Source organism: Rhodamnia argentea, chromosome 1, assembly GCF_020921035.1.
Source record: "Rhodamnia argentea isolate NSW1041297 chromosome 1, ASM2092103v1, whole genome shotgun sequence".
Taxonomy (NCBI): domain Eukaryota; kingdom Viridiplantae; phylum Streptophyta; class Magnoliopsida; order Myrtales; family Myrtaceae; genus Rhodamnia; species Rhodamnia argentea.
In genome coordinates, this window is record NC_063150.1 from 10,312,519 (window position 1) to 10,323,172 (window position 10,654).

The 10,654-nt window shown below is 44.6% G+C and overlaps 1 protein-coding gene across 1 annotated transcript; it reads right to left on the bottom strand.

Annotated features, from left to right (window-relative positions):
- Positions 1 to 5,896: 5,896 nt before the first annotated feature.
- Positions 5,897 to 10,328, bottom strand: LOC115740195 (probable inactive receptor kinase At5g67200; the record flags this gene model as incomplete). Its single annotated transcript, XM_030673651.2, is given in 3 exon segments — positions 5,897 to 6,748; positions 8,869 to 8,932; positions 8,934 to 10,328. Coding segments are annotated over 3 exon segments (2,016 nt in total), but the record flags the coding sequence as incomplete, so codon positions are not given.
- Positions 10,329 to 10,654: the final 326 nt, after the last annotated feature.

A 10,654-nucleotide genomic window follows, 5' to 3' on the forward strand; every position in this document is an offset into this window, starting at 1 on the left:
CCCCCTCTTTTTTTCCATCATGGCTGCCAATCTCATTAAGACCCCTATCCATGGTCCCCTACAGCTCTCTGCAATTCCTTTTGCGGCCCACCAATTCTGCATTCTTCTTTGAAATCTGGGTTGGCACAAACCCGACCTATTTGTCCTACCTGCCTCTTGTCTACAGATGTCATCCTCAGATAGATAATAGTTTAATTCTCCGCTAAAATTTCAACATCGGAGTTCTTGTATTTACAGCTGTTCGTGTGTCCGCTCCCATTCAAGTCATCCCCCCCAAACACAAGGCCAACCCTCCAGATAGCCGATGAGGATCCACATAACATGCTCCTTCCCTCTTTACATATTGGAGGTATCTGCCAAGGCAATCCTGATAGCACTAGCGTCTCTGAATGACAGACCAGTACTCTTCCCACCAAAAATCGGTGGCTGGCTTGGACATGATCAGAAACATTGGTTTAGGATATGATCTAAGCCCTGCTTAGAAGGAAAATGCAGGTTCTCTTCAAAAAATGACAAAATTAACAATACTGGTGTCAGATTCATCAACAAGCTGTTGTGTTGGGACATACAAAAGGATGCGAGACACAATAGCATCAGGATCAGATACATAACTTTCTGGTGTAACACTTAAATATGGGTCAATACTATCCATCTTCGAGCTAACCGGAGCAGATTCTTTAGGTGTTGCAGTTTCTAACATAATATAGAGTAGGTTCTTTCTCATCCTTAGTGGAAACAACACTAGGATTAGCATTCTTCATTGGTACACCTCACAACAACCGTAGATGATTTAAATTCTTGTTCTAAAACTTGCTCTTATCCTCCCTAGCCACCTCATCTTCCTGCCTTGCCCTCCCTCCATTTTCATTGTTGACAACGAAGGCTTGGAAACAATGAGCCCAATCATTTTTCTTGCTTACAAAACCCTTCCGCATGCCCTCATCTTCCACAGGTATAGCAATAATCAGGCAGTCTTTCACAGAGAAAGTTCACCCAGTGAGTTTGTTCATCGCCACCACCAACCCAACTTACTACCTGCAGTGGCCTTTCAACATCAATCTCCACAGTACCCTCAAGAAAGTTCGTCGACTTCCATTAACATCAATAACCCCATGTACTTTAACAACTCCCAATTTTACTGGCGATGGCCATGGCATTCTTCGTGGGCATATATGCTTCAATGCCAGACCAAAGTTATGAATTTGGCTAGTTTTGCAATTTGATCCTTCAATTCTCTTTTGGTGCAATGGAATTTTCAAGCTTTTTCCATTTGCGCAGTCATGTCCTTCCTGTCATTTGTCAGTCGCTAAACATAGTCGAGTTAGTGCCTTCCTGTTTTCAGTATATTGTGTTAATGACTGCATTTCTAAGATTCATACTCTGAAACCACGAAGGATACTTTCTACCTCTTTGGAAGCATGGAAGACTGCTTATAGAGTGGCTGTTGGTGACGAATGCAGGGCATACTATATAAGAGTTGCTCATGAACTGTGTAGCCTTCCCAATATGCTTCTCCAACAAAAGTCTATTCTCCGTCATTTACTTCTTCAGGTTTGCAGCAACTAATTTCGAATGCAGTGTTTTAGTTCGATTATTTGAATGTGTCAAAATGGTTTGAGATGATTAAGGGCGCTTGTAATTTCAGCGTTGTATGCAAGCAAATTTAATCAGGTCTTTTACTCGAGTCTCCTTCTCATTTACTATTGTTCTGGCATCAATACAGGCACAGAAGAGGGAGATATATATGACATATATACTCAGTAGAATACCGTAGGTGTCGGATGGAATCATTGTTATTGCTTGTTAAATCCACTCGTAATGTTCGGTACTAGCCACGATAAGATTCATTTCCTCTCCATTCTTTCCCCATCTTCTGTTGTGAGGGTCAGGAACCTGTCATGCTCAAATGCTGGAGATGCTCGTCTTAGGTAGTCATTTCCTTTAGGACTTTATCCACCGGGTGATTGCTTTGCCTTTTGTGCATTTCAAATGGTCATAACCAGAGCATTTCTTCACAATGTCAATCAAGGTGTTGCAAGTTCAGATGATTAAGTTATAGGAACCGGACTGCCAGACCTTTGATATCTGTTACCCCATGGCCTTTGCTTTCCTTTTTTTTTTTATTTATTTATCATTTCCACAGGCACTTGACTATACCATTTTAGGTAGCAGGCAGTGTAGGTATCAGGTAAGCGGTTCCAGTTTTCCTATAGGTTCCATCTGAAATTTAAAACCAATTCATCAGAATAAGTTCCTCATTTTTTGGAACCCGAAACTTGAAACCTAGAATGTATCCTATTACGCGCTTTAGGATTTACCCAAGTTCCATATGTATTCGTAATTAACGATTGTAGTGAATCTTCACATTTAATGACCATCACTTGCTTATATTTAGACACACGAATAAATATGAAATATTACAAAATAAAAATCATAGTCATCAATATCGCTCGAAAGGAAGCTTAGATTAGTAGCTCTAGTTACACACTCATCATGACGCTATGGAATACCGCAAGATAGCGTCAAGATATATACCAAGAAAAACACAAAAATTTATTTCAAGTTCTAGGTTTCATTCATCTATCGGAACCGGTTCTCCAATTTTTGAAATCTGAAATGTACCTTACATATCGTGGAATCATGCTTGCTCCTAAGCGTAGGAACTTGAGAGCAACTAAAATATTATTTTTTCCAAGCAATGCTTGAGGCCAAGTGAATGTCCTGAAGTATCGATCTCACGACAAATCATACCTCGCCAAGTTAGGTCATAATTAGAAGTTCTCGCTGCGTGACTGCACCGATTGGTTTTACTATCCAATTTCAAATTTTGGAGCTGTTCTGGACATGGTTACAAATTACAATCGGGTTATATTTCTTCCTCTCGTGATCGAAATGTTTGCAGTGCACAAAAGTTATTGTGTTTAATTTTTTGGTGCAGCGTGTCCTTAGTACTAGAAGGCTTGACTGTTGTTTTGCAATCCTGCTTATGTTCTTTTGGTTTTGGCTTGATTGATTGCTTTCGTCAATCCCAGGGGGGAGGCACTGCTTGTTCAATGGTAATTCTTTCGGAGATTTGCTGTTAATTCGACCGCCAAAATCTCCTTGGCTGGGAGAAAAAGGGAATAGCAAAGTTTCAAATTCTGATATTTTCTGCTGCACATGCTAAGTAAACTGATCTGCAACTGGAGGAAGCACCTGTTTGTTAGGTGGATTCGCGTGCAGACCTGGTTTGATTTCCCTGCTATCGCCTGCACTGGTTTTCACCGGCCATCGGCTCCAAGCCTCCGAATGTGCGACTACAGGCGATTATACTTCTCAATCTGGAATTCAATGACATGTTATATGGTACTGCTCGACTATCACCACTTTAGCTGGATATTTGGCGGTTGGATGGCAGTATTTTCCTGGCCTAGAAAGGTAGTCTTAACAAAGCAAAGTCTGCACAAACCGGCTTTTCAAAGCATAATTCGGAAGGCGAATGCTGATGGTTTGATCGGCATGTAAAAGTATTTTGGTAGATTGGCCAATACACGCACCTAGCCACGCAAGTTTAAGGCAGTTTCCCCTGTACTCTAGGTTTTACCTTGTAATATCAGAGCACCGGATCTCACTTACAGCATCTGTCCCTTGCGACGGAGCTGACATACGCTACATTCTCATAAATGTGACCGGTTCACTTTCTTTTTCGGTTATCCAATGTGTCGTCTCAATGTGTTGAGGTTCCATTTTGATTAGGTCGTCTGTTGAGGAGAGGAAGTCAGAAGCAGAAGGCTTCGACGGACCGCCATAAGGTCGAAACGGAAAAGCCCTGAACAATCTTAAAAAGTCTCGGCTTGGAAGCAATTTGTCGTCGTCATGCGCACACCATAGCAACTTGGGTCGAGCTGATTCAAAACTTTTATCCTTGTTTTCCATTTGTAGAGGCTTTCATAAAATACTCAATCATCTAAACTGTGGCTTGATGTGGAAACTGGAGCATAGCTGTTGAATGAAGAGAGTGTGAGTTGAGCGAGCATGTGAGGCTGCAGCAAAAGTATTGATTGTATTGCTGTCCGTCGCAGTTGAGGGTGAAGAAAGAACGGAAAGCGTCGTCGAAACACCGTATGCAGCATTTTTAAGTGCGTTAAAGAAATCATATTGTGACGCCGTGTATTTAACTCAATGAGGTATTTTCTGATTTAACCCGTCTCATATCAAACCTCACGATTATGTCCTTTGGTATACATGTGGGCACATTGTCAAGAGATCGCTCATATTAAGAGTATTCCCACCTAAACACGCTTAGCTTTGAAGTTCCATAGCTAAGTATTGTGTTACATCAAAAGACGCATCCGTGAATTAATGTCAGTTTTCACATATATTTAAGAATTTCTCTGGCCTTATTTGGTACACAATTTTGTTAATTCCTACTCCCTTCACCATCCTAAGAGCTTGCTAAGAGCCGCTTCTTGTCTTGGCCCTCTAGTGTCGGCAATCACTCCTCGCTTTCATCAGATCAAGTAGTCACAAGCTATCCAGCTTTCACTTGTTGTGCTTCGATGATGGGTTTCGGCCAAAAATGCAAATCGAGTATTTCTAAGGCATTTCTCATCCGGCATGAGAATCGCCTAATCTCATGCGAGAGCTAGTAATAGATCCTCGGATCAACTGTCTCTTGCCGCGGCCCGTGGGTTGGCCCTCCACCTCGACACCTCCGACCATTATCAATCCTCCTCACCAAATATCAAGTTGCCACCTCAACGATGATCCGCGATACCCGACATGCCGAGCACATCAAACATTCACCCAACCGAATAGAACTCTGAACTTATCAAACCGTTCCGCATAGACCCTTATATGCATATCCTCCGATTTATCTCCGAAATTGAGAGCATGCTAATTCGAATAAGATGAGTCACTCGGATTTGTCATCATATTCATTAATGACGTGATAAAGTCGTCATCTTTACGTGGCTATGAATCTCCACAGCAACCAACCAGCCTCATAAGCTCGAATGCACTACTGTGCTCATTACCGAACACCACCCAAGTTTGTCGTCGAGTGCCTCATTGAACCCAATACAGACAAAAAGGCAATGTCTGGGTGGTCCACCACCATCAAGTCACTAGTCAACTTTGGCCATGACTTCTCCACCACCACCACCACCACCACCACCATTCTCGCCAGAACAGGCACGCCCACACCATGTGCTGCTTCACCTGTCATTGCCATGTCCAACACTCCAATGGTCAAATCGCCTCCATTTCTCTCCTTTTTCTTTCAAAAGAGAAGGGAAAAAAAAATGCTTTTTGACCTTTCACTTTTGACAAAGTAGTCTCATTTCCCCTCTCATTTTGCTAACTCTTCACACTTTGATGTCATATGCACCATATCGCATCATTAACCACGTCTTATCTAGTTTACCTTTGTTCTTGTAAGGTTGCTTTCGCTTTTTATCTTTCCTAATCCCCGAGGAAGTAAGGAGAGGACCACAGCAGATGAAGGAAAGGTTTTCAGGACTCTCTTTTGTTTGTGAAAGTCGATGAGAAACATCCGGACACGGCTCTGTTTTATTAAAAGCAAAGCGAAAACTTCAATGCCTTTCATTCAAATGAGAGAACCGGGAAAAGACGAGAACAGTTTTTGAAGTTCCAAATCCAAAGGACCCCACAAGTATTTAAATTTCATAAAGGGGCAAGCACATGTATTTTATGTGCCTGCACGAAATTCACCAGATGCAGAATAGTTACCGACTAGGCCCGATCGGGGAGCCCGGCGAACTGCTGGGCCCTCCTGAGCGGCAGTAGTAAAGGGACGAGCTTAAGAAAGTACTCTACATTCCAATATTCAACCCTCTCATTGATCATGTCTACTACCAACTCAGCAAAGTGTGCCTGGAGAAGAGCATGTGCACAATAACAGGTCCATGTCATAGCACAAAACTCCAAATCACGAAGAATATTTGCCTATGGTATAGATCTGAATAATTGGCTCAAAAGTAATGATACTTCACTTATCAACCATCGCATGGATACAGCAGAAAGCTCTGTGAGTCGAAACACACCCCTTAATTCACCGGGCAACACTATCGAATAACTTCGGTAAAATTCACCTCGTTCAGGCTGAATTTCTCTAATAAGCTACTAATGCACGCTCAATCCCTACTTCCCGCGTTTTCTCATCTTGAGAAATCTCATGAACAAACAAGAATCTACCCATATCCAACAGAAGCATTCTCCTCCATCATCACATTCTCTTTTATCTCCTGTATCATCTTCAAAACTTGCCGCATCACTGGCCTCTGTTCGGGCGATGTCACCCTACACACAGTAGCTACGTCAACAAGCATCCCGAGTCTTTTGTCCTCGCCGTCTTCTTCCCTCATTGCCCTGACCCAATCCAGCATTTCACTAGGTACAAGGAAGGGATGTTGCAATGGGAGTTTACCGGTCAGGAGTTCCAGTAAGAGGACACCAAAAGAATACACATCAGATTTTGGAGTGGCTCGACTGATGGACTTTCGCGACTCTGGGGCTTTATAAGCAGCAGCATCTGGATCTTCATTTAGAGGGCATTCTGCGAGGGCTGCAAGGCAATAATCAGTAAGACAGGCCTCAAAGTCTGTGCCGAGAAGAATGTTGGTGGACTTCAGGTTCCCATGTATAAGTCTTGATGCTTGGTGAAGGTATGCAAGGCCTTGGGCTACGTCTTCTGCTATTTTCAGGCACGATGTCCAGTGAAGAGGCTTTGCTCTTGCTGATCTTGAACCTGTATTGTAATTACGATCTTCAAAGCATTAAAGAAATTGGACTTGTATGCGATCAAAAGTTCTTCAGTCTGGTATGCTCAAACTACATTCAAATGCCTAGGCCAGAATTGACACAATTGGAGGAGGCAAGCCTGCAAAAAGCTATTTTGTAGAAAGTCTTGGAGGATCAAGGCTTGGACGTGTGAGTTACTATGCTTTGATCAATGTTGACTTGCCAGCTCTGTTACACGGACACGCTCTCAGAGATAATTTTCACGTGTCGGACACGTGTCGGACACCGACTCGTGTCCGACACGGCGGGACACAATTCCATAGCAATCTAAAATTAATTCTCGCAAATCTTGTACTTCAAACTCATAATCTGCCCCAGTCCCCATGGGCCTTTGGCCATAGACCCAAGCTTTCACGTAGGGGACACGTTAGGCCTTTTTGATGGCCCATCAAATCCAAATGTGTTACTCACTGACTGAGCCTCCTTTTTATAACAAGCTGTCTCTTTCTTTTTCTGTTACATGGCCGATGTGGGACGAGAAAGTGCACAGGCAGACGTAATTCCTTCATAGAGCATTATTATTTAATTCTCTTAGTGGTAGGTCATCCCTCCCTCACAGGAAGAATTCCTGGTCATGAAACTCAAAAAAGTTTAAGAGAATTATTATGTAAATTCATTCAAGGGATTTTTATTATTATTTATTTATTTGTGACTTCAAGAAAATAACAATTTATCATGTCTACATAAAAATATATATTTAATGTGAAACTGTTCGGATTTCTATTTTTTGAGAATTCCGTGTCGTGTCGTGTCGTTGTGTCCCGTGTCCGTGTAACATAGCTTGCCAGATAATAGGTAAATGGTAGTAGATTCAACATTAATTCGAGGAAAAATGCTGGAAAGCCCTCCACTGGAGCAGCCAGTTCACGATCCCAACAGAGTAGAGATTGTCTAAGACTCTATGTCTTGAGGGGCTTTTGAGGAAATTGAAGAGTATTTTATTGCCTAACAAGACATTAGTAGTAATAAATCAAAACAATTTAAAGCAAATGCCTCCAATAGCTTCCTAGTACTCAAAAGTGTCAAAAGAACTCCTTAAGATTCCAAAAAACGTATAATAAGCTCACGAAGTAGATGGCCACAAGAAATTAAGACACACTTGTTCTTAGTTGAAGTCAATCTTAAGATTGCTTTAGCAAATCCCGGTGTTAATCCTAACATGAGATATATCTCAAAGTCTCCCTGTTGGCCAACAAGGGGATTGCAAAGAACTAACAAGCAAAGCATCAACTGAATTAAATAACAAATTGACTATTGCTCTATCTTGCATACTTTAAGAGGAATCCCATTTCAATTTCACAGTTCAAATAGGAAATAGCATATGGGTGTCTGAGCTTCCATTAAAGGATAACAGCAAATTTAACGAATCCTGGACCATGAGACATTTCAATTTCACAGTACGAATAGGAAATAGCATATGGTTGATTTTAATCTGTACTTTGGGTTAGCTGTTCGCATCCCCTTACACTACATACCCTAATGTTTTATCAGTAGATTTTATACTTTATACAACCACAATAAGAAAGACAACTCTTTATCAATCTAATCGATCAGCTATCAGTTTCAGTTGTTGCTGAGTTTACCACACCAAAGCTCACTCGCGCTTGAGTTGTTGAAGGCAACAGCACTAGTGAATGCACCTCATTACTAAACTGAATTTGATAATCTACTTTGTATTTCCAGCATTTCTCAAGAAGTCAACGAGAAATGTGTCTTCTTTTCTAGAACAGACAAGGAAATTGCACAAATGAGTTTGAAAAAGCTGCAATGTGTTGCAGCATTTACTCCAAGACATGGCCAATAATGCAAAAGCAGCACCCGAGAACCACCCACTGCACCAGCAAACAAACAACAGGTTCTAACCGCATGCAGACACCAACCTATCTCCCCAAGTAGGCCCTCTGATGTTACTGAACACCCATGAAATCTCCTAATAAAACTTACTCAATGAACCCATCAAAGAGAGACCCATAAAACAAAGCCAAACTTGTTGATGCTCAATCAAGAATGCTTAAAGGTATCAAATCAATAATCAAAATGGTATTCACAAATGAGTAATGTGCATACCATGAATGAGATTGTAGAGGCTGCCATTGGGTTGATAATCAAAGACCACAAGCCTCTCCCCCTTTGGCCTGAAAGAAAGCCCTCACCGGCACCAGATTCGGGTGCCTCAACGCGCCCACAGAGTCCATGTGCCCCTCAAAAACCTCCTCGCTCGTGCCCGCCGTCTTGCCAGCGTCGAGCCGCTTCACAGTCACAATCAGCTGGTTGTCAAGCACGGCCTTGTACGTGGTCCCGATCGTGCCTCGGCCGAGCAATTCGGCGGACGCTCTCATGAGCTGCTCCAGCGTGTATAGCTGTGACTCTCCTGCACAAAACACCAAACACCCACTCCTCTGAACTCTCTGAGCCTCTTGAATCTTGCTGTTGTACTTCTCTTGCAGCTCCGTGATCAAGTTCGGAGCTGCGGGATCCACGGCTCTCGCTTGAACGGGCTCCGCGGGCTCTTTCGGGCTTGCGTGGGTTTGGCGCTTCCGGGCCTTGCACAAGATAAAGAAGATCAACAATGCCGAGACCAGCAGTATGACCCCGAGCGTGAAGCCCAGGATGACGCCGGTTCTCTTGGGCTTCCTCCGTGGCGAAGACGTAGGCGACACAACAACGCCGTTCTGAGACTGCGCACTCTGCGCCAGCGGAGCCGGCACGGAGCTGCTACCGTTGCCGGAGGAGGAGGAGGAGGAGGAGGAGGGCCCGAAGAAGGGGGCCCGCGAGGCGCACGCCTTGTTGATGACCTCCCCACAGAGCCCTGGGTTCCCCGAGAACGACGACGGGTCGAACCGGGACAGAGTTGGCGTCGCGGGGATCGAGCCAGTGAGGTTGTTCCCGGAGACGTTGAACGCGCGGAGCAGGGTCTGGTTGAGCGGCGGCAGCGTCCCGCCGAACCGGTTCCCCTCGAGCAGGAGGGTGTCGAGGCGGTCCAGAGCGGTGATCTGGACCGGAATCGGACCGGTGAAGTTGTTGTAGCCGAGGTCGAGGACCCTGAGCCGGTGGAGGGAGAGGAGGGAGGAGGGGAAAGAGCCGGAGAAGGAGTTGCGGCCGAGGAAGAGGGACTTGAGGTTGACGAGGCCGGAGAGGTCAGGGAGGGGGCCGGAGAGGGAGTTGTTGAGGAGGCTGAGGACGCGGAGCTGGTCGAGGCGGGCGAGGGTGCCCGGGGCGAGGGAGCCGCGGAGGCCGGAGCCCTGGAGGACGAAGCGGACGACCCGGCCCTGGGCGCACTTGACGCCCTGCCATTGGCAGAAGTCGAAGCGCTCGTTGAGGGTGAAGAGGAGCTTGTTGTCGAGGTCGGCGTGGGACTTGAAGGAGAGGAGGGCGACGGCGTCGGAGGGGAGGAGGGAGTCGAGAGGCGGGTCGATGGCGGCGGCTGTCGGCGGGATGAGGAGGAGGAGGAGGAGGAGGAGGGAGAGGGGGTGGTTATGGGCATTGTGGGTAGGAGGAGGAGGAGAAGAGAGGAGTGGGAGTGTGTGTCAGTGTTATTTGCTGGTTCGGAGTGGAGTTGAGGGGGTAATGGGGGACCGAGAAAGGTCACATGAAAGTAGGGGAATACGGTGGAAAATGCGACTCTCTTTTTGAATTCCAACGTCGCTGCCTGGCGGACATTACGGAGTATTCTCGCTACTGTTTTGAGACGATTTCTTTGATTCCTTTGTTTTTTTTTTTTTTGCGCGGATGATGACATTACTTATATTTTTGCTCTTTTCAAATCAGAATATATGAACTTTTATTTAATCAAGTACCTTAGAACACGTATGGCAACACTTCCGCTTTAGAAATTAACCTCTAGTCGGAAGTT